The sequence below is a fragment of the Solea senegalensis genome, linkage group LG15 (genome assembly GCF_019176455.1).
Source record: "Solea senegalensis isolate Sse05_10M linkage group LG15, IFAPA_SoseM_1, whole genome shotgun sequence".
Classification (NCBI taxonomy): domain Eukaryota; kingdom Metazoa; phylum Chordata; class Actinopteri; order Pleuronectiformes; family Soleidae; genus Solea; species Solea senegalensis.
The window spans coordinates 8,618,550-8,642,888 of NC_058035.1; the positions used below are offsets into that span (position 1 = coordinate 8,618,550).

Sequence of the window (24,339 nt, forward strand, 5' to 3'; positions counted from 1 at the left end):
CCTGCATTCTAATGTACTTTATTTCTATTGTTTACTGCTTGTCAATGTCCACACAGGAGAGGAGAATTGGAAAAAAATTGCAGGAGAGTAGAGAGTGAGATTGTGAGAGGAATCAGGGCTGAGGGACATAGCTTCAATTTCTGCTATCTGCCTAAATAGGCTCTTCCTCTGCAATGCACTAAGGCGCCAGTGATTCGCTATGTGAATGCTGCCCATTTGCATAGCCACTCTCCCTCCTCCTTCCTGGCTGGCTGCTGAGGCTCCCCCTCCCTCTGCCCTCCTCCTCCTCCTCCTCCTCCTCTCTCCTCTTCCTCTTGCGCACATCTTCTGGAACTGTGCTGCCGATTCTGCCTGTGTGTGTGTATGTTCCTGCCCAGGGCTGCTCTCTCTCTCTCTCGCTCGCTCTCTCTCTCTTTCTCTCCCTCTCTCTCAGGTACTGCCGTTGCTATCGCTCGGTCTCATTGAGAGCAGAGATCTCTAGATGGGGAACGGGTGCGCACTTGGCACAACTTACAGGTGCAATCCCGCTTTTACTGCTGCAGCTGTCAGACACGACATGCATGTGATGCTTGGATTTTACTATGGCACAGTTCCTCTGGACATCCTTTGAGACCCTTGGAGGTGGAAAAGGAGGCAAAGTCAGAATGTCTGGCTTGGTTTTCTGAAGAGATCCACTTTGCACAGGTGCTTTCAGTCTCCTTCTGAAGTTGGCTTTCTTTTTACCTTTGCAGTTGTATTTTTGGGAATATGATCTGTTTTTGGTGCAAAGATGTTTCTAATTTTGTGAAGGCGTAACAAGAGGAAAGAGAGAAACAAGGCAACTAGGGGAACTGGAGCAAGCTGGGATTTCTTCATTGCGTTTGAGGTTGCCCTGATTTGTTGAGTGAATATTTTTGATAGTTTTTTTTTGTAAATTATGATTTATGATATATCATCCTGGGTGCTACTACGGATTTCCTAACTCAGTGGTGAACAGCAAATCCCACCGTAACTGACATTTTGCGGTGTGCCCCTTTTGCCATTTTTTTCCTCCTCTCTGGATCTGTGAGAGTGTCTCTTGGCGTACTGAGATTTTGCAGGGCGAGAAGTATGGGGCTGTAAGGTTTACTTGCAAGTTCCACCTCGATCTGAAGCATCATCTGGCCACTCAGGGAAGATGTTTAAAGGCTGGAGGTCGCGATTCGCTCCCCTGCGGCCCGTAGCTGAGCCCCTAAACCAGCATTCAGCTTCACTTACCCACCTGGCCTTGTGGATCACTGCCCTGGCCCTGGGCTTTGTGGCAGGGTCAGAACCAGGTACTGTGGAGAGTCTCCACCACATTCACCTCTCCCATGGAAACAAGCGTCACCATATTGTGCCTATTGCTATCCACAGATCACCTGCGTCCTTAAGAGCAGGGCACAGTAAGTATTTCCTTGTCTTATAGTCAGTATGCACTCTACATGGACAGGAAGTTTTTTTGCTTAACAAAAAGAAAAGTAGAAGCTTTCGTCATTTATGTTTACTTTTTGTGTGCCAGTTAAATGCATTTGATATTTTTCACTTTTTTGTGTTGAAGTATTCCCTTCGTGAGACACACAGAGCCCTGTGCACAGTGTCTCGCTTCGATCTGTCCCCCTTTTTTCCTCCTCAGCAAAATGCCCTCTGTCTCCATGTCTGAGATTAGCCATATCCCTATCTCCAGATGCTCCGCTGTGTCCAGATTAGGGAGGATTAGAATGCTGAAACGCCCCGTGTTGCTCCCGGGTGTTTGGTAGAGGCGACAATGTATTGCCTCCAGCTCTGCATCGAGCCACACCTGGCTCCTGTCCAGTATGGTGTGTAGACGAGGCCTCGGTGGCAAGAAGGTTTCCGACGTAAAGCTTCTAAGAGTTAGCAAGAAAGAAAAGTGGATGTAGAAATGATATAACATCAGTGTTAACATTCCCGTTAGACAATGCTCACCTCAATATAATTTGTGTGAATGTCATACTGTAGTCTGCTACATTGTGTGAAACTCGAAGTTCTAACGTAAAGGATCGAGTTTGAAGGTTCATCTTTAAAAAGAGCTGAAAAGATACGCCTGTTCTTGAGTCATCATACAACCACCATTATGTGAGTGACGTAATCACTAAAAGTGTAACACTGATGTCATGCTACTAAAGTCCTGCTTAACAAAATTCACCAACTCACAGCTGCAATGCTCTGGATTCCGCTAAAATAAATAAACCTTAGTTCTTGTGCACGTGGATACAATAACGAAGCAGCATTGATGTTTTAAAGGCAGTTTTTTTTTTTTTGGACACGGGAGCACCTCGAAAAACAAGGCTGGACTCTGCATTGCTGGGCAGAGTTCGACCTCAAGGAGCAAGGGAGTGAGATGATGATAGAGATGGGACGTTTTGTGGGCCCGGCTGATACAACCAGAGAGGCAATTAGGCCGCTCTGCCATGACCTGTCTGGAGTGGACAACACTCAGGTCGCATCCTGCCCCAGCGGGCACACATGGTGCTTTCAGGCAGATTCCACGACTTAATACTATAGTTGTCATGGCGAGAAAATTGCAGGAGCCAAAGAAAAACCTCTCCCGGGAACATGAAAAAGTTCTGGGTTGATCCGTGCATGCAGGCACATAAAAGCAAAACGGTACCTGGCTTGAGGACAAAGCTCATGGCTATAAAGGTCCAGTGCTGTTGTCCTAGCTATGCTGCATTTGGTTTCATTTTCAAAGGGCTTTCTGATTGCTGCAGCAATTAAACACGCTCTATTTTTGCTTTTTATTTTGTCTGTTTTATAGTTTAATTTGTGAATGCAAGCATAGAATGCTGCTTAGGTTTGATGCAGATTGCCATCTCTACATTCTAAACTTTGGAGAAGGGAAACAAACCTTATGTTGTGTTTAATTCCTCCGTCCTGTTTGAGTTGTTGTTGTCATCATCAACAATGTTAGAATTGAATCCTGTTTGCCATAACTGTACCTGCCTTTTATTAATATTGTCATAGTGCATTTAATATTCTCTGGAGTGATTAGCGCACACACAGCTAATAGAGTGCTGAGAGTTCTGCTGAATGCAAATACCCTCCATCTGAATGTCAGGAAAATACTTTTCCCCCCACTTAGTTTGTAGCTTCATTTGTTAACTCTGGTTGTCCCAGTGGTCTGCTCTTTGTCTTGGGTTATTCATTATTTTACACCATGTGAGCACAAAACTCCTGTATATGATTTTATACGAAAACACATTTTATTCTGTGTATCAGCAAACCCGTAATGGAACACACCCTTGATTCTCTTCTTGTTGAATTTATGTATCTGTCATTGATTTATGTGGAAAGAAGAAAAAAAAAATTACAATGGTCAGGATGTATGAAATTGAGTTGGAGTGTGATGCATTGTTTGTTTAGGGCTAGCAGTAATGAGGTTCAGACAGCATCAACTCCGAGTTGCAGACAAACCATTCATCATGAATAGACTCCCAGAGGTGCTAGTCCTCTTTCCCAGAGATGGATATAATGCTTGATATGCTGGATAACCAGGTTATCATATTTTCCTCCATACCTCCTCTTCTTATTCATTGAGACTCAATAGATGAGATGGTCTGATTTAGAATAGAATCAATATTATAGAGGTTTTTTTTTTCCTGTCTAATGCAGAAAAATTGGTGGAAGAATTGAACTATTGGTGCAGAAAAATGCTCGGTGCACATGCTCACCCCCTCATATTTAAAACCCACATGTTTAACCCTTACGTATAATACGTATGTATAACCCATAAGTAGAGGAGGCCGACCCTGTGATTCATGACGCATATGTGACTTACTTAACACATCTGAGAAAAGCCCCCGCCCCCTCAAAACCTCTGCTCCGTCAACTGCGGCATAAAAAGCTTTTGTATTTCCAAACTCTGTGATTTGTGTCAAAGTCAGCAAAGCAATTTAAGATTGATTAAAATTCATTTTAAAGCACTCCATCCTCGGCGCTAGTGGCTGAATGGATTAGAGACCATGCTTGCTTGCCTCTGTGCTGGCACTGCTGCAAAGAGCAGGTGAGCTCAGGGAGAGAAGAAAAAAAAATGGAGAAAGAAATAAAGGAAAGTTAGAGAAAGGGGAAGAGTGGCGATCAAGCGATAAAGAGAAAGGATTGGAAAGGAAAAACAGAGGGGAAAGTGGATAATCTCTAATGCCGCCTTGCTCTCGCTGTGCTGTGGGCTTGCATAATATAATTACTCCTGTGTCTCGGAGTTGATGTCATTCTGCGATAGTGTGAGGATGACGATATCTGAGGCAGCAGAGACGATAGCCGCCCAGATAAAGATATGAGTACATGTTTCTCTGCTCTACAGAGAGCATAGGCTGTTATTGACCCATGATTGAGAGAGTCATCCTCTTCTCCTCCTCCTGTGATGAGTGAGAACACAAACACCCTCTTTTTATTTGTGCGCACTTTAGGTCTTTAACCTACTTCCATCTTGTGAAACTCCCTCCCTCCCTCCCTCCTTTTTTTTGTCTCTTCCTTTGCTTCCTTGCTGCACTTCGTTTCCCCTCGACTACTCTGCCTAGCCCACCCCCAGCTCAGTCGTTGATCTACAGAGCCCATCCAAGCGGACAGAGTGGACAGGCGTTTGTGCCTGCAGTGGTCTGTGTGGTTTGGGTTGTGACCGGGACATGGTTGACATGAAGGGAAATGAGACCTGACTGTGCGTGCTGTGGGCAGCAAGGGGTCAGCTTAGTAATGCGTCCACTCTCAGATTAGAGACTTGAAAGACTTCTTCATCTCTCACATGCATAGTTCCTGAATGAGTTTGAGTCAGGCAGCGCTTTACCTATCAGGCACCACTCAGTGAATCGTCAACATCTTTTTTTCTGAACTCCTCCTTTCATGTTTTAACACCGTGTCTGTCTGCTTACACCTCTGCCGTCCTTTTAAAAGGTAGTATTTGAAAAAGTACAAGCGGTCTCTTCAGAGACGAATACAGTGCATGTTTATGGATGAAGAACATGAAAAACTGTTGTATTCCCCAGGAAAGTAGCATTTAAAGAAACAAACACCAATTGATTAATTAAAAAATGTAATAATATATGAATGAGAGGAGATACAGGTATTGTAGCGACAAATACATGTTTACAATATGGTTATTGTGTTTTTGTGTCCAAATTAACTGTTAGATTGTTTGGTAGTGAAGTAGTGCAAGGATGCAGTTGAGTGCATGCTGAGATTTAAAAGTTGATACTGAAAGAGCCCAAATAGATTTATGCCGTCTCAGACTATCGGTGCATCGTCTATTCCCAGTAACACAGTAAAGGGGGTGAAATACAATAACTGAAGTAAATGAAGTAGAGATCAAGAATGCAAACATTTTTCATTTAATGTTAAAGTTCAGTCACGCCAGATTAATAAACCATCAGATTGAATTTAACACCGGTAGCTGTACTCTTGCATTGTTTATCCTAACAACATTAAAATCGGCCCAGCCAACACTGGTGCCCTTATTAAGTCACCAGCCCTGTCCTTATGCAATTAACAGTCAGACATCTATAGATAGGGGGTACAGTATGTGGTCAATATGTGCCTGAATCTTTGTCTTTATGTTTTTTTTTTAATTTGTGGTGTGTTTGAATGGTCACTTTTGCTATTAAACAACAAAGACACTGATTATTGATTTTTACATTACATGTCATTTATCTTTTTTTTTATCTATGTCTTTAATCCAAAGCAACTTACAATGGACTTGAGTACAACCAGCCGGGGGGGAGTAGAGTAGTTTTTACTTTACTATTTTTAGTAGTTGTGTTTACGTACAGTAGTTGGTAAAATTGATATTATCATCAGCTTGGCTTTGTTGTGCTGAAAAAAAGGCTATAAGACACTCTTTTTGTGCATTCCTATAGCCTTTGTATATATATATACGTTTTAAAATAGCAATGGGGGAAAAAAAGCAGCCCCAGTGCTCTGTGTTCTGAGGATTAAACGTAAGATTATATGACACAAATCATTAGCTGTAATGTAAACCCTGTCATGAAGGAAGATGCACTTGGAGTGTGTGAAAATGTAATTATCATCATAATGATAGAATAATTGTTTCTGGTAAGGTCAAAGGAGAACCGGCAGAAGAAATATGATCACTTCCAACCACAGGGAAGGCCACAGAGGAAGGGTTTCTGTGGCAGTTAGCTCGTAGAAGACAAAAATGTGGTTTACAATTGATCATCTGATCGATCGCGATCTTTACTTGGATTTCACACGATCGCGTTGGGAAGGGGTTGAAAAGTCGGTCCGCGAGCTCCTCCGTGTGGGCGGTTTGATTGACAACATTATAATTATACTTAGCGCACACAACAAATTGCCCCGATTACTTTAAAATCACATATGTTTCCCTAATGATGGTTTCACGCATGAATAGTTTGTTTTTTAATGAATTGCTGTCCTGTGTAACAATAGGATCCCTCAGTAAGTACTAAACATGTCATAACTGTTTTTTTTCCCCCCTTGCAATTTACAACTGCACACCTGCAGCAGAGTGGCAACAAAAAGAAAGCTGCCACCTAATCCACTCTAATAGGATTGTGTGGATTCACCTTCCTTGTTGCACTTTCCATGTCTTAGCCTCAGGCCTGCTGGCAAAGGCTGATAAAAGCACGTCTGCCTAACACCTAAGCACAAGCTAATATTAGCACACATTTTGCAACATAATATAGAAATACAATGCAGACCCGCGCAAGTATTTGTTCCCCTCTACATATTCATATTTGTTGGTAGATTCATTGCATTTGGTGTGAAAGAGGAAAACAGCTCTCACACGCTGCTCCGTCAACGCTAGATAAAGGGAAGGTAGAGCTTTGTATGAAGCAGTTGCACAGCACAATAAAAACTCTCTCTCCCGTACACATTTCTCAGATTTGCTTTATTGTTTAATTGTCATAAGGTATGCGGCTAATTAAATAATATCGCTCCACTTGGTAAAGGTTTACTTACAAAGGGAGCTTACTCAGCAAAAGGCAAAGCAGATGTTTAATCCTGCAATTTAGACAAAGGCTGGCCTGCTCTCTCCTGGGTGCAGCTTACAAAATAAAGTAAACAACTAAACAATTAAGCAGTGTCACGCAAGGAAAACATGTAAATTAGCACATGAGAATGAGGAATGAGCTTGTTCTGTGGCAGTAAATGTAGAGCACTTTCTTTGTCCACATGTGCGTATGTTTTCTAATTAAATAATATCGCTCCACTTGGTAAAGGTTTACTTACAAAGGGAGCTTACTCAGCAAAAGGCAAAGCAGATGTTTAATCCTGCAATTTAGACAAAGGCTGGCCTGCTCTCTCCTGGGTGCAGCTTACAAAATAAAGTAAACAACTAAACAATTAAGCAGTGTCACGCAAGGAAAACATGTAAATTAGCACATGAGAATGAGGAATGAGCTTGTTCTGTGGCAGTAAATGTAGAGCACTTTCTTTGTCCACATGTGCCGTATGTTTTCTGATGAAAATGATCTCATAATACATGATACACTACTGTAAGGTTTACAAGTTGTTAGTTTATATCGAACACTCACGTTACACTACCATATATGTTGTGCACTGTGTATTGTATATCAATTTGTGTGTGTTAAGGAGTATTTTGTGGCAATATATATATTGCCTTGAGCTCACCAGTGATTTGTTAAAGAACAAGGAATTAGGTGATATTTTGCCTTGCATGTAGAGGTAGAGACGTATCATAGTCTGCAGAAAGAAACACTCCTTTAATTCTTCAGGTCTTCTTTAGACTGCAATAACCTTTGCTTTTATGAATACTCCCGTGAAGAAGCTGTGAGAGCTGTATTTGTGCTGATGCAGACGACATATGGTCATGGGTAGCCAGAGATGTCTCTAGTCTCAGATCAGAGCTCTGGCCCTGAACTGTGTTTTCTGCCTCACTTCCATTGTGTAATTATTCCCCAACACTTGTCTTTTTCATTAATTAGAACTGCAGTCATACTCCACATCTGTTGGCTCCCTAACAGAGGAGACGGCAGCTTCTGGAGATCATTTCGAGTCTCTGGTGTTTGGCATATGCTAGCACCGAGGCGCGTATACGGTGCACTGATCCCTGATGGCATGTAATCAGTCGATCGGGTTTGTAGAAAAGAAAGAGCCGAGAATCAACCGATGCGTGAATTTCTTTAAGTCAAACTTTTGATATGCATGTCTGCTGGCGTGCGAATAAAAACACTGGGATTCAGAGAAATCTAATCACCAATTTTCTGGCAAACAAAATGGCTGACCTGAGCTGAGAGAAAGGGAGCATTGTGTCTGAGGAGCAAATGAGGCAAGTGATGATGAGAGAGTAAATTAGAAGCTGTCAATACTGTGAGACACTTCTATCAGAGCCAAGGCTGTTGGCTGGGGAAGCAGATATGCAGCTGCTCAGGCTAACAAAGGGCCCGTTTGGTGTATTGCTCCATTAAGACACTGAGTCTTGTCAGCTCTGCCTGGATGGACCACACTGCTTCACAAGGCAGGGGCTCATGTATCACTTTGGGCATAGGGGAAGTGAGCATGGCGGAGGAGGGAGGGTGGGGGGCGAAGGGTGTGAGTGGCAGTGGTCGACTGAGCATTCATGGCGTAATGTTACCAGCCCAGGGGGGCAGAACTTTACTTCAACCATGAATTGATGGTCCCCTGCCATGGAGAGGGAGGGCTGTTGGTGTGGTTACCCCGGGGCCCCGTCGTGATGAGGTGAAGGCTTATCTCTTCAGAGCAGTATGAGGATAAAATATGGTGAAGTATTGCAACAGGATGATGTCAGGGCAGATTTCTTGATTCGCAATTTCTGTCAAACTAGATATAAGCCACATGTATTATCAGGCTGTGGCTGTTGGGGAGGAAAGAGTCCATCTTAACACAATACTGACATGCAATATGTATGTTGAGTCACTGTAAGTATCCGTCCATCCCATTGTGGCCGCACAGCATTTCCTGCCCTGGCTGACACTGCATACAGTTTCCACAGCTGTGTATTTGTGGTTCTTTTTTTAAAAGCAAAATAGGACTGTTCTTGGTTTAAAAGTAAAACAACAAAGTGGTCAAAGAAATAATCAATATAAAAACAAGGAAATTAGCTGATTATGTCTCATCTAGTTAGTGAGTACAGTGCTTTTATATACGTCCTCTCTTACATGAGAAAAATGACCCCACCTTAAAATATATGGTGAAAGTGATTAAATTTTTTCTTCCTACTACCTTGTGTAACATATAAAAAAAAACAACCCGCTGTGTAATAACCGTTTTTCTATCACTGATCTTTATCTCTCTCACTTTCTCTCACTCTCTTCTTCTCGCCTGCATGTTTGATGTGGTCGCTTTGCACCGTAGCCTTGAGGTCTGACTTAAGTGCTCCTGTGTTTTCCTTCCCTGTCCTTGTGTTTATTAGGTTTTCGTGGCTCCTATGATTTTGAGCCCGCGTCTCATACTCTTTAATAGGGATGTCCAATCACGGGGGCAGGCGACACTGCCCCACTTTCTGTCCCCACTTAATTTAATTACATCGCATTAGTAAAGCAGGGAGTGAGGGAGCGGGGGGGTTGGATTAATCCTTTGCAGCTTATAAAGACAGGTTGGACACTGTCAGCTGTCCTATGCAGGGATGCTGCTTTGGGATTGACTTCATTAGAAAGAGCTTAAGGCACACAGGTCACTGGATATAGTTAAAACAATACTGTGGAAATAGGCCAATTAGATCATTGCCTAGTGTAGCCAAAAGACTAAGGGAGGCTTTATGTCGCTGTGTTTTATCCATATGATTTTCAGCATTAATGTCATTGATTGTATATATATGTATACATACAGGTTTAGTGTTACATTTACACATTTAAAATGCTGTATGATCTCAGCATATAATATAAAATAAAATAAAACAAAGTGTTTGCCTCAGTTAGGTATACATCATATCTCTATACCAAGCAGTAGATTTAACTCAATTCTCTATCGGCTGATGGAGAAGATTAAGTCTCTGGGCAATGAAGTGAAAAAGTTTATATTGACTTTGCTGTATATATGCCAATATGCCCAGACTTATTAAGCCAACCCAAAGTAAGCAGGCAGTCTGCACTCTGAGTTGATTTAGCACCTCTGTCCACTCTGCTTTCTGCTGACTGCAAAGAGAATAGCTCAGCTCCAGCCCTCTGATAAAGACCAAAGGAAGGATTTATCACTTAAAAAAGAAATAAAGAAAGAAATGTGGTGGAAGGCAAAGCAGAAGTGTGCAGTTCACAGTAGTTTATGTTATGGGTTGGTTTCATGACAGAACTGCAGCAGTTAATAGACTAACTGCTGAAATTGCCCAGTTTACCCTCCATGGTCACACAGTAAATGTATTGACCCTTTGCTATCAAGATCGTAACGATGTATAAATTGGATAAGATGCTCGCACTATTGCTGCAACACTGTGTTTTATCTTGCTGAGGGAATCAGAGGCTCTCATGTATAATAGAAGTGCAGGTTGCATGGGAGGTTTAGTTAGCCATCATCTGAACAAGATTGTTTCAGCTTCAGCCCGTGATGAAACCTTTTCTCTTGCCTTCTAATTCTGCACCTGCAGTCTATTCCATTCTATGGGAGGCAGTTGTTTGTGCTGAGAGAGGATTAGGAAAAGTCAACACTCCATAGTTCTCCAGCCTCCCAAAGGGCTGCTGGAACACCTTTGAAAACACAGAATGGTGTTTTTTTTTTCTCTCTCTTTCTCCAACAAAGCTGAATGAGGTTTAAATCGTTGAAAGGACCTGATCATACTGCAATAGAACAGTTATTGGAGTAAAGATTGATTCGGGCTTGGCCATGGTGATCCAGCTTAGTCCACTGCCCTTGCGTGCTTGCTTTTATTGTGCAGTTGAATTGTCTTTATTTTGTGCCCAAGGGACTGACATTGTTCTTCCACTTGCTGACTTCAAACAACTGGAAGGACATTTTCTCTCTCGGCTCATATTTTCCGAGCCGCTGTTGTTCACTCATCTTAATTATCAAGCAAAAAGGCTGCAAGTCAAAGGTGACAGGCAATTAATCACCCCACATGTCAAAGTGTTTAGCAATGGCAGTTGTTAAAGTGACACGTGACAGGATGGTGTATACGCTGCAGGCGTCTGAGCCAAGACCTGACAAGTGAATCGGGTAAACATTAGAACTAATAAGTTAATCAAATCCCTCCCTGCTGATTACCTATAATAACACACTTTTGCAACCAGTCTATTTTTAATATGCAAATATGGTTGTGTTGGTTTGTATACATTGTTTTTACAGACGTGATTTTGGATATCTATATGCATCAATTTCCATAAAATAAATATATTTTTCAAACATCTTTAGGAATAAACACGGTGTATATATTAATCCGTGCACAAGTGGTGAATCATGGCTAGAATATAGAACACGAGGAGAAAACTCCTTTTGAGATACGAGCCTTTGAACTCGTGTGTTGTAAAAATTCAATACATTTTTATTAGAAGCCACTGATGCATGAGCTTTGGTGAATTAGGGAGGAATTCCAGATGCACTTATATTAATAATAGTATGGATGCAAGAATCCAAAAATATCAAAAATGACATCTCATACATGTGAAAATGTTCGACAAGGAAACATCATTTGCTTTTTTAAACAAAAGCAATGCACCTACAGTAAACTGATTATAAGAGTAAGAAGTACTGCATTTTCAATGATATAATGGACTCACGGCGGAATAGTGGCTCGCACCGTAACCTTAGAGCAAAACCACACACGTTTTTGCCTCTATGGAGTATGCATTTTCTCCCTGTGATTGTGTGGGTTTTCTCCGGTTACTCCGGTTTCTTTCCACAGTCCAAAAAACATGCGGAGGTTAATTGGACACTCGAAATAAACCGTAGGAGTGAGTGTGTATTCGTCTCTGTATGTTGGACTGGCGACCTGTTCAGGTGTCCCCCGCTTTTTCGCCTTGTGTCAGTGGGCACCCATTACTGTAGTGGTCAACTCAGGACAACAACAACCAGATGAAAAAGCCTTATTTGTTTGGTTGCAGCTGTAAGAGGCTTACATTGTCATAATATAAGGCACATATGCAAACGTTAGAAATGTGAGACTCAACCTCCGCTTTGAGCAAAAAAATACTGTGCTTCATTTAGTACAAAGTAGGAATTAATGACATTTTAATTTTCAAAAATATTAATTAGTCTTCACAGTCTTTTTTTTTTTAGCATGATTATGCGTTCAGTGCAAAATGTGACAGTGTTCAGAAGAAAGGAGAATACATTTTCAGTAGATGTGGTCTATGTCACGGACTTTAATACGTGCAGTGTCGAGATCTCCTTCAAAAACAAGGATTCTTTATGTTGTTCTGCAAAAGGTGCAAAATTGCCAGGGGCTCATGTGGAGTATGGTGCTACAATTGAAAGCATTGAAAGCATCGGTAAGAGCTATATTTGCAAGGAATTTAACCATTCAAATACAGTTGTAAATCCAGCAGCCAAGTGCAGTGCAAGTCAGGCTATGGAGAAGGTGCATCCACCACCAGCTTGTTCCTCCGTCACAGTACACCGACATGCAGATGTACTTTACCTCAAACAATAAAGCAATTTTCCTGCATGAGGGAATTACATCAAAGTCAAATTGGCCTACAAATCCACAAAATGGCTTGATAAAGCTATTAGGATCCGTACATGCTCGCTCCGGATAAAGTAGCACAGAACATGACTACAGCGCTACATGTGCCGACTTGGAAGGTGAAAAGGACACAAGCAGCAATCCCAGGTGAGGCAGAGTACCATTGCTCTTCTACTCCTGTGAGCGGTTAAGTTCACAGCATGTCACCACAATGCCAAACAGGCACAGACAAGGAAGGCCCTGACAGGAACGTGGAAGGTTTGAGAGAGAATCGTATCGATCCTCTATCCATTAGTGCATTAAAACTAAAATAGCACTTTAAAATATAAAGACCCAAGCTGAAATTTGGGTCCTGTTCGTTGAAATATCTTCATTTCTGTCTAACAGAAAACAGATCATATTCCAACACGTAATCCACCTACTCTAAGAAAGAATAATCATGTTTTTCCTTTATCCATTATTGTTGGTTCAAGTGACAGAGGATTGACTCGGCTAATTATGATACTCTGGGATCTGGGGAGAAATGATACTGTGGATCAAACATGGATCCCTGGACTATATACATAATAATAAATAGAAGTCAGTGTATTGGCATCATTATTTTGGATCATGGTGTGTGATGTACCATTTAATTATACAGTGCAACTGTGTGAGCGGTGCCCCTACTTGACCGTTTGCGTAATTCACAGCCTTGTAATCACTGCCAAGTTAGAACATGCAGCTGAAAAGACATTTAATTAGCTATGAGTTTGAAAGTTTTGCTTCATATCCGAACATTCAGTTTACCACCGCAATCTCCTTAACATTTAATTGCTCCAAAAGATAAAATATAGTGAGACAAGGGTAGATTTGGTGGGGGGAGACTCACAATTTTCTCTCATGGCTCTAAATCTTCAGGAGCATTGATTGGAGATAGCTCCTTTACCAGATACCAGTGGTGTTTCATTGGATAATAGTGGCCTCGTAAATTGTGGTAATGATTTCTCTGGAAACTGAAATGGTAATCCAATAGACATCATTAAGCTTATTTTAATTGTACACTTCCCAGAGTGGGGGAGGCGGGCGACGTTATACCAGGATGATGCTATCCTCAATATGGTATTGTGCTTTTAAATGGTGTGGAAATGTACTATTTATGTAAATGTCCACCCACTCATTTCTGTCACTTTCACAAACAAGTTAAGTGCTTGGTAGATGTTGCAAATCCTTCCGTCTCTGCACTCATTTCCACTGTAAAGATGTACAGATTAGAAGTCTGAAAATAGTATGTTTATGTATGTGCCGCAACATGTAGAAGATGAATAGAATATTTAAAGAAAAGAGACACGCGGGGAATGATCTCATCTTACTTATAAAAGCCCTTTCTAGTGATTCATGGAAATGATGAAAAATTAATTTCAAAAAGCGATACTATACGCCGCATCCCGGTTGATCTATTTTTGCACACCAGTCATTACGGGAATCCTTGGCGGAAAATAGACAGAAACACAATTGCTAGGTGCTGACAGAAATCAGATCCATAATGTCATATCTCCCTTTCATATTTCCATCACAACTATGTAATTATGATTGGATTTCTCCCCAGTTTCTCGGCAGAGGTGGTAATATGAAGCTCGTTACGATGGCTGCGTTTGAGGTCAGAGGAAAGACAGTCTGTGGGCCTGACCTTTATAGTAGCGCAGTACAAACACGCTGCCTGGTTTGTACATAACTAACTACCTCACAGCACAAACACTGAGAAACGCCGAGCTACGGCTCGTCTCTCTGCTTACATCTTCCCTCCTCTTCATACTTTGCTCCACAGTTAATTTAATATGCAGTGCTTGCGGCCCAGTTTGATCTGTGCTCCTGCTTCATTGTGGAAGAAATAGATGAAAACACTGAGAACTCGGTGCCAAGAGGGCCGTAACACACCGAACACGTTTGCTAGCCCGCACTCTACTATCCCACACACACCTCTCTGGCCAAATGCAGGGGGAACTCCTGGGATGGTGCTACATTTCAAATGAAAAGCACATAGTCTGCCAACTTTTATCATCTTTGCTGTTCACTGAGAGTGCAGCCAGATCTCAGTGTAGTCCAATGTAGGCAATTGATTTATTATCCTTAAATGTGGAGGCTTTTGTTTGAGGAGTCAGATCAACGGTAATGGTCTTGAGTAACATCTACCACCACCTGCTCAAGAGGAAGACTCTGTAAATAGGTTTAGGAAATACAAATGTATGTGGAAGCATGTGAAGCAGGGAAAGAAAAAGCGTAATTACTTCCTGTTTTTTTCCAGGTTTGTATTGTGTGGTCTTACACCTCAAAGCATAATGCATCTCAAAATCCTGCTTATTCGACCTAGATCCGTTCCTTTCTTTCTTTTTTATATTAAACAGTGGGTGATTGGGGAATAAACTGAAACTCTTGTCAAATTAAAGAGACAACAAACAGGCAAGTACTTCCAGGACACAACTGTATCTAATGACTACAACAGATCCATATCAGGCCCTGTGTCTCATGGGAGCAAACAGATAAAAAAAAAATATGGTGCCAGTAGATAATTACTCCCACCACTGGAGTTACACAGGCACGTGTCGGCTGATTTCATGCCACCGCGCAGCCGTGTAGGTGTGCATTAGCCATGTTTCTTCATGTACCCTAATCTCCAACAACCCCTTGAGGAGTTCTTCCACTCGTCTTGAGTGGATTTTAGACTGCCTCACCAGTTATCGGTACATTTATAATCTGCACACTCTTCTGAGTCTTCCTGCGGAACCATTTATGTAACCTGAATGTCACAGAGTGGTAGATGACCTATGGTGCCTTGACGTGTGGGTCTTGGTGTTTACTCATTTTTGCTTGAGGGTGACACATGTGCATGGCAGTACACTGAAATGAGCGATCTTTATATGATAGTGGGTCACCAACAGTAAATAAGCTGTCATTGGGATAAAGTGGGTGTCAAACTGTATGAATAGACAGAGGGGGAAATAGATGCTTAAGGGCCCAGTGAGTTCCAACAGTGATGTAATTTAAAAGAGCTTAATTATAATAAGCTGGAGCATGGAGGAAGTGTTTGGTGGCTTGGGGGGAAACTCTGGGACAGTGATGACAGTCCAGAGTCAGTTACATGAATTGGAGATTGGTCTGTGAAGGGGCCAACATAAGATATGCATTAGTGGAACATGAAGGGTTTTCAGCTTTGGCTGCTGCACTTCATGAAAAAGAAATGATGCTCGCCTCACAAATATATCACACGTAATGTATTTCCCTTTGTCGAAGTCATTAAGTTTCATAACACTTCCATTACCAGAACAAGAACACTTACATTATTTCATTATGTTTTACAAATGCAAGTTATGCTTTATGAAAACAATAAATCCTGCTATAGATTTGTGTGTCCCACCATCACGTGCTAATCACGTTATTGTTAATTAATGACACAATTCTTCTTAGCTAATGGTTGACGGTGCGTATTGACTCGAATAAGAGGACCAAATTGGGAAAGGAACTTGAGAGTGGAGCGGCACACTTTAATCACGGCACTGCAAAGGAAAGCCAGAGGGGAGAAAACGGCAGGAATAAATAAACAAATGCACAATTTATCGATAGTTTTATATCCTCGTGACCTGGTTTACAAGAAAATATTGGAATTACAGTCAGAATGATTTACAATCTATTGTTCAGGCTAAGACTGTTTAACTCCCTGCCCCTATGAATATTAACACAGTGTTTCTCTTGCACACTCTCTGTTTCCCCTCTTCACTAACTCTCACACACACACACACACGTGAATGCATAGCACAGTAGAGCTCCCTGTCTAATTTTTCATGAAGATAGCTGTTTTTTATGCTAATCTGACAGCTGCATTCATTTTCAGGCTTTCTCACAGACATTTATTTCCCAATCACACAGCCGCTCTTTTTGCACTAGCACACACACACATACACGTTTTCGCTGTCTTAGAAAAAAACAAGTTGAAATGCTCTCCTAATGAAGGCTTCTAATTGGGGAGAAATAGACACTTATTTGATTGAGACAAGTCTGACAGCTCCAAAACGGTGGAGCGGTAGATGGTCGGTGAGCATCGAAACCTGAGACTATGGCTTAACACAAGGACAAACTCCCACTTTTAATAAAGCGCATCCTTCATTAGTTGTGAAGGACTTATTTCTGACCATCAGTTTGACTAGGTCACTGGCAAATTGCCGCGAGGCTCGTTCTTACTGAATAGTTAGGTAATTAGAAGCACTCTTCCATCTACCGGGTCATGTTCAGACCTTTCACACAGCTTCCAAAGACAACGAGGTAATGCAGCGAGACAGGAAATAGCTGGTTTGGAGGTCACAAGAAGGGCATAATTGGACCCGTCAGTTAATATTGCTGCCGGATGTGTCTGCCTTTGAGGCTGTTAATGAAGCGCGAGAGACAGAGGGATGCCCGCGTGGCATGCTGGTTACCTGGGCATCAGGGACATGACTGCACATTCACTTGCATCCACTCGCTCTTCCCTCTGGAGGTGAAGCAGGCAGGGGCAGTAAAACTGAGTAATTGAGTGGCTTTATGAGGAAAGTGGCTCCTGCCTCCCACATTTTAGCTGAATGTTCCCCCTACTTATGAACTGACATGAGTGTACTTAAACCCTCAGACTGGACTGAGGGCTGTTCAAAAATGATATGTTGCCCGGTGCTTTGCGAAGTCACTACTCAGCACAATGTAACTCTCGTAACCGAGTGTGATCAGCGTGATCATGCTTTTTGTTGACATTCAGTGGTTCATGTCAGGTATACACTCTTAAAAAGATACTGTAAACAAAATCTTTCTCTTCCTTGTTTTGTCCTCTCTAGCTGGAACGACGTACATATTTGGGCGCGATGGTGGATTGATCACATACACGTGGCCGCCAAATGACCGTCCCAGCACGAGGGCAGACCGGCTAGCCATTGGTTTCAGCACGCACCTGAAGGACGCTGTCCTGGTGAGGGTGGACAGCTCCTCTGGTCTCGGGGACTTCTTGAAGCTCCACATCGTAAGTTGCTTTAAAATATAATACTTATTATACATGCACTGCGTGAGCACATGGTCGAATTAAAGCCCCTTTTTTTTTTCGACAACAACTGTTCTATTTTCAACCAGTGTTGGATTTTTCTCATTTCTGTGTTGCCTCCCTGTGTTTTTAAACACTGATTTCAGGTGGGCGAGGATCAGTAGGAAAAAAAAATTGTGTTTACTTGTGGATTTGGATGAATTTAAATCAGGCTTTAGTGACAGTTGGTGGGTTTTGTTTGCTAATTGTCAATCAAGGTTTTTCAATCCACACCAACTTGGCAAAATAACAGTTTATGTCTAAAAAGGGTTTGTTTGACACGTTTTGTCATAAATTTTGGATATTATAAGGAAATACTTCCAGGAGCAATTCCGTAACCGTGAATGAAATAGGGAGTCGACATTAAATTACAACCATTATGCCAACATGTATGAACATTATGTTATTGTTGTGTGTGGTAAAAGGGAGCCCATTGTTGCACAGAAGCTGTGGAACTCGGGGACATAATGTGGTAATAAGGGCTTTTTTCTATACAGTGCATCCCTGACCTGGACATAATTCTGCTGGCATCCATATGACCTTACTCTCACAAGCACCCATTTACTGACATCAGGGATGCTGGCTGGGAACATACAGGAATATTGCACACACACACACACACACACACACACACACACACACTTAGACAAAATTGTTCTTGAAGTTTGCCTCAAACCTGAGCTGCCCACACACTGAGACTCACACATACAGTAAGCATGCAGTGACATAAGTGGGGCTGTCCTGAGGACACAGAGCAGCCTTGATGGTGCTCTTATGCGACACCTCCGTACTCACACTCTGTCGTTCCAACAGCCTAAAGTGTTTTGTGTTTTTTTGCACCTAATTTAAATGTAGTATTAAGCCGATTAAAAATTATACATACTGTCCATTTTCATCAGCTTTTTTAATCAGCTCATCGGCTAAGACACAAACAAGATGTTCAAAAGAACACAAATGTAGAGGTTAGGGTGAAAAGACAGATGTGCCCACACCTTTCTCATTGCCAGCCTTGTTTGCCTTTCTCTGGTTTTCCTTCTGGTGAGAGTTTTAGTGGTTAGTGTTTTTTGTTTTTTTTTTAAGTAGAAATAGGCCCTTAAGATGCAGATGTGCTCCACTTCAACACTTGGTTCCGTTCCACTTGTAAAAATACCTGAACAGGTATAGAATAAGCAATGTTCACTTGGTGTATTCATCTCACGTGAGTGAGGAAACACATCTAACACAAAGGGTTTATTCCAGTGCAGTGTTAATCACTCAAAATCTGTGTCAAATTATTGAAGTATTCATTGTCACTGTCTTTTGTGTCATGTGAAGTAAAACATGTGCATCTCCCCCATTCACAACATTTCGCAGAGAGCGGTTTTATGAGGAAAGGCTTCTCGATCATACACTATCTTAATGGAAACATCTCTTACGGCACCAGGCTTTATGTTGCACTCGTGATAAATGCTAAAAGTGAGAGATTTGAGCCACCCAGACATGTGAGTTGAGAGACGTGAGTCTCGCATTGGAATAAGGAGGTTATGAGATCCTGCAGCTTACAGGAGATACATGCATAGCGCTGCTGGAATGTGCGGCATTCAATTGACATTTCACCGGGAGAAAACGCTGATAAGGCATGTTCTTACAGCAGGGCCAGTGGGTTGTGAGAATCGTCTCTTCTCTCACGTCGGGCGTCGCTCCGAATGGCTTCCCTTAGTTGTTCATTTTTTTCCACATTAATCTCAGGGCTTTGTGAAATGTTGCATTTCATTAGAAAATGAGAGGAGCGTGAGGGGAAAATGAGATCTGAAGAGATAGAGGCGAGACAGAAGGTCACGCTGTTGATTTGTGTTCATCAGGTTATTAACGACGAGCAACAGGAGTTTTTTTTGTTAAGGGAGCGGCACAACATTTTGGAAGAAAGGTTTCTTACACTTAAAAGATTAAACATTAAAACCAAATGAAATTGTACAAATAATATTTGTATTTTAATTGATTATTTTAAAGTGTTTTTTTTATTACTTCAACTAAATGTCACTCACATTTGCTTAGTTGCTCTATGTGGCTCATCCTAATGAAAGCAGGGAATGAAATTACACTGAATTATGAAACTGTAATACATTGCAAACCATGTCGATAATAACTATTGCTACTTTGATGCATTTTCTATCAAATGGCAGCACTCAGATCAAGTCACCTTTAAAACCTTATTTAGTTGTACTGCCCCCCTTAATTGGATCGTAACTTAACATTGATTTAATCTCTGTGTGGACTATTTAAAAAAACTGTACTGAGAGCCAGGTCATTTAAATCAAACTGGCCAACTGACCCTCTTTTCTGAAGTAAATATATGAAATAAGTGTGACAGATTCTTGATTCTAAAAAACAAACAAATTTGTGCAGTTGTCATTTCCTTCAGAGACCTAATTTGCAAACAGCGTATTATACGTCTGTATCCCAACGGCATTCCTCTAATTCCTTTCTCTTACTTTCTGTGCATAAATGTCTTTGGAGTGCATCTTTAGCTGTATGAGTTTGGATTAGACCAGATTTTAGTATTTAGTCTCCCTCCCTCTTCATCCCATGCATCCCTTACCCCCCTAATCTCCTGTTCCCATTTCACAATGACAGGAAACCCAGCAGGGCTTGAAGGACGCCATCTCAGCTCACACTCCCGAGAGGGAATTTTCTGCATAATATGTGGTATAAATGCACCTCAAAGAAATTGTGATCCTTCCTCCGCGACTCTTCTTTCTATGATGAAGACTATGACTGTGGAGTCAGTGAACCATCAAATGCGCGACAATCACTTTCTGCGGGCTCATTACTGTAGCACACATGGAAGCTGGACCAGATTCATAATAAGGTTTCTGCAGTTCCTCCAATTATCATTCTCCTCTAAGCCCTTACACTTTTGCTAAGGTGAGGCATATTTACGAGGCCACTAATAGGGATTAATATCTTTCCTGAAAATGAGATGTATTAAATCCTGAAAAGACAAGAAAAGAAGACACTCTTCCTGGGAATCCTGGGAAATAAGTGGGGTTTTTTATAGACATAACATCAGCTCAACCCAGGTTATTTCAGACAGCAATAAATGCAACACATATGAGTTCCCAATCTTTTTGTGTATTATTTTTTATCATCGTGACCTCAACATCAACATTAGTTTGCATATGGAACTAATCTATAGTTTGATAGTTGAGAATGAAAACACATACTGTGCATCAGTGTGCGTCACAGCACGTGACATGTAAGTAAGGTAATAAAACATGTACAGTCCTCATATAAATAAAGCTGAGTAAAGTCCAGTTTTCCCACAGCTGTTGGTGCACCTGGTGTCACTGCATATTACATTGCAGTCAGCACCCTGCGCACTGCTTTCAGGCACTGCTATGCATCAACTTGTTGCACAATGTCCATTTTCCATCACCCAGAGGAAGTTCACTTTCTTTGAGCGTGTTCAGATTGAACTGTCGGCCCGAGGTACTCAGATTGGCCAGTATAGTCCAGCAGATGAGACTTGATTTGCACTATATCCATGAAGTTTCACAACAATGTATGTTTTTGCACCAGATACAGCTAAAGGAGCACTTTTTCAGCCCATGCACTTTCATGAGTTATTTGTCTAAAATGACCTGCTTGAGGTTATCAGTTCCACAGGCACACAGAGAAAAATCCAACAGGCCTGTTCGGTTCTACTGTCACATAATAAACAGACTCTGAAAAACGCAGACAGAAGACCATCATTTAGAGCAGGATCGTGGCTGGTGCTGATACTAGCAGCAGCTCCATCACCAGTAGCAGATGTCTCTGTCCTTACAGAGGTTGTTAAAAACATGAAATACCTTCATAGGTCCATACTTAAGACTTACTTATTGAAGTTTCCCTCTGAATTCCCTAGCAGTTAATTGTTCTCGAGATTATTAAACCCTAGCTAGATATTATGCATGACTTATTCATGTAGTATTTGTTACTTAGTCTCTGTAAGCAGGGATACGCAGACTGAAGAAGAAGTGCAACAAAGTTTGTAAGACGTGGGTGAGCAAAGCATGCTAATGCACATTACAGTGTAAAGTCCATAAAATCTCTGTGCCAAATATTTAAGGAGAGATACATTTTTGCTTAAATGCTGTTGTCCCATCCCCCATTATTCATTTTTCAGTGGCTCTTATTGGAAATCCATCTGTGCATTTTTAGAGAACCATTTACTCTGAAATGGAGGCTTTGGAGTTGTTTTTCTTTTTTTTCTTTTTTCCTTTGTCATTGAGCAGCATTGACAGTCACTATCAGATGCTCACCTCAGTGTCACACTGGGCCCAGAGGGGACCACTGAGCTTGTTTTGTGCCTCCACTCAATCTCAGGGTGGGGGTGGAGACCATTCCAAGTACTCTCTTCTTTCCTTTCTTCTAATTGCAGGCACCTTTAAAAAAAAAAAAAAACAACAAGCAAGGAATGTACTCTGGCTTAGATTCAGCCACACTATAGTTAATGCATTCTGTAGAGCCGAGACAGTGGTTGGGAAATAATGACTTATCTTGTGGAGCATTGCTCCCCCTGGTCCTCCTTTAGCCGACTACCAGAAAAGGGCTTCTCCTCCTGATGGAAGACACCTTTAATTGCAGTTTCAACTCCTGCTCTCTATCCTATTAATCATGTAAAATGGCTTGAGAAAATAATACCAAGCCTGCTGTCTGAGCACCTCCATGCTCAAGCGAGAAAATGTCATCTTTTTCTTTTTTTCTTTGCTGCAGTCTGCCTCACTGTTGGAGAGGTCTGATGATGCACTGTTGCGTGCTTCATTAAGTGAATATTGTACAGGGTGGTATGATGCTACAGGTGAGATTGTTACCTGGGAGAGGTGCCGAAGGTCTCAGGAGAGAACTTGTCTCACGCTATCCCCTATACTCTTATTAAAACACCTGCCCTGGGAACAGATCTTCTTCTCATCCACTACTCCTGTTAAGGTTTCAGATGCAGTAATTATCTCTCGTGCATGCTCTGCACACAGCCATAGAACGGACACGTATATAATGCCCCCTGGATTCACTGGTATACAGCTTTTCTGGGTTAGTCACGACATATTAGGCTCCAAGGAAACTGACAAATACCCGGTAATGATTACGATATTTATAATACAGCAGAGAAAGCATAAATAACATGGATCACGTGCATCCAACTGTTTACCTTTTGTAAACAAGCGTGACAGTATAATGAAAATGCAATACTATACAATATTCTATATTCTAAGATTAGCATAATACAACAGTTCTTAATTTCCAGGTCATAATAAGTTGTTGAGCATATCGTTAAAATGAACCAGCTTTGCAAATATTTAGTAAAAATATGTTATACTATATTGACAATCAATGGATGTTTTAGTACTATGGTGATGACATGCATTTAAGGCAAGGTCAGAACTAAAGACAACACGTTATTTCCAATTAAAAATGCAAAATCAGTTTACTCAAAAGTCTTTGAGTCTGTTGGAGTCTGGGGACATAATAGAAGGCAAACCAAGCAGAGGTTTTGGTTCACAGTGGTACGGTGGTAAGGTTTCCCCCTTGCATTTGTACATGTCAGGTCTGATGAAGATTGCTTTTGATTATGAAGAAACACTGAACAGCCATGATGAACACAGGAGTAAACATCGATCAGAATCGACGAGCATAAACAACGGAAAGTCAATTTAACTGTCCATTGTTCATGCTGACACAAATCACTCTGTCTTCTGGACTTTCCCCCTGTCTCACTGGGACGATATCTTCAGGCAGACAAGTCTGCCAAACCGTGTCTCGATTTTTGTTGAAGCCGACTAAAAGCAACAGAGCGTGTAATTTGTGGATGAACACCATGGCAAGAAGATGCCGAAGAGTGGTATCTATTTTGTCTTCTAATTGAACATATTGTTTTGTAGTGGTCCAATCCCTAAGCTATGAGTAACTGTATTGAAAATTAGAATTTACCTTTTCCATCTATAGGCACACTCATTTTGTGGGTTAAAAAGGAAAAACTAATAATCATGGTTGGATTTGCGTCAGCAATGCATGATAAACCTCCCTCCTCCAGCCAGCTCTCCATATAAAATCCACAACCAGATGCCTTCCTTCTCTTTCTCTGCCTTCTCTGTATTTCACTGAGTGTCATTGAAACTGCCATTTGCTTTTCACTGTGCTTGGCAGTATATTGTGCATTTTGTGGCAAAACTAGGCTAATGGCACTTTAATGGGGTGAGTTAATAGCTGGACCATGATAAGGACGCAGCAGTGGAAGGAATGAATGGGGGAATTTTACTGACCTCATTTAGTCCCTCACTGCTGATACAGTGACACATACATGTCCAGGGAGGAGACAATGACAAGGCAGAATAACAAACCATTAGCATGTTGCTGTGCTCTTCTTATGGTTACTATTAGTGAACTAATCTGGTTGTCCTGTTTAAAGGAGCTGTCAAAATCACACCAAGAAGAATGGGCAAACATTTATATGATATAGATTATGGACTGAATAACCACATCATTAAATCTTAATCATTTAGATTTCCAAGAAATGGCAAATGAATTTGTGTGATCCCTATAACCGGTATAATAAGTTATCCTTATGGCTCTTTTTTAAAACAATAACACATTTTTAAATTTAAATATGGTGAAACTAGTGAGCAGTGTTCCTCCCTGCTGATACAGTAACATGGAGGAGACAATGACA

At 41.4% G+C, this 24,339-nt stretch overlaps 1 protein-coding gene across 31 annotated transcripts in view; it reads left to right on the plus strand.

Moving 5' to 3' along the window:
* The window catches only part of LOC122782306 (neurexin-1a), a 215,725-nt gene that overhangs the window by 123,054 nt on the left and 68,332 nt on the right, over positions 1-24,339 (plus strand). For 27 of the 31 annotated variants that reach the window (XM_044046648.1, XM_044046618.1, XM_044046625.1 and 24 more), the window contains one exon: positions 17,413-17,594. In XM_044046648.1, coding sequence (XP_043902583.1) covers positions 17,413-17,594 — 182 coding nt within the window. Of the gene's footprint in view, positions 1-407; positions 1,404-17,412; positions 17,595-24,339 lie in introns of those variants that run through there. The other 4 variants (XM_044046644.1, XM_044046647.1, XM_044046643.1 and 1 more) reach the window with 4 other exon arrangements.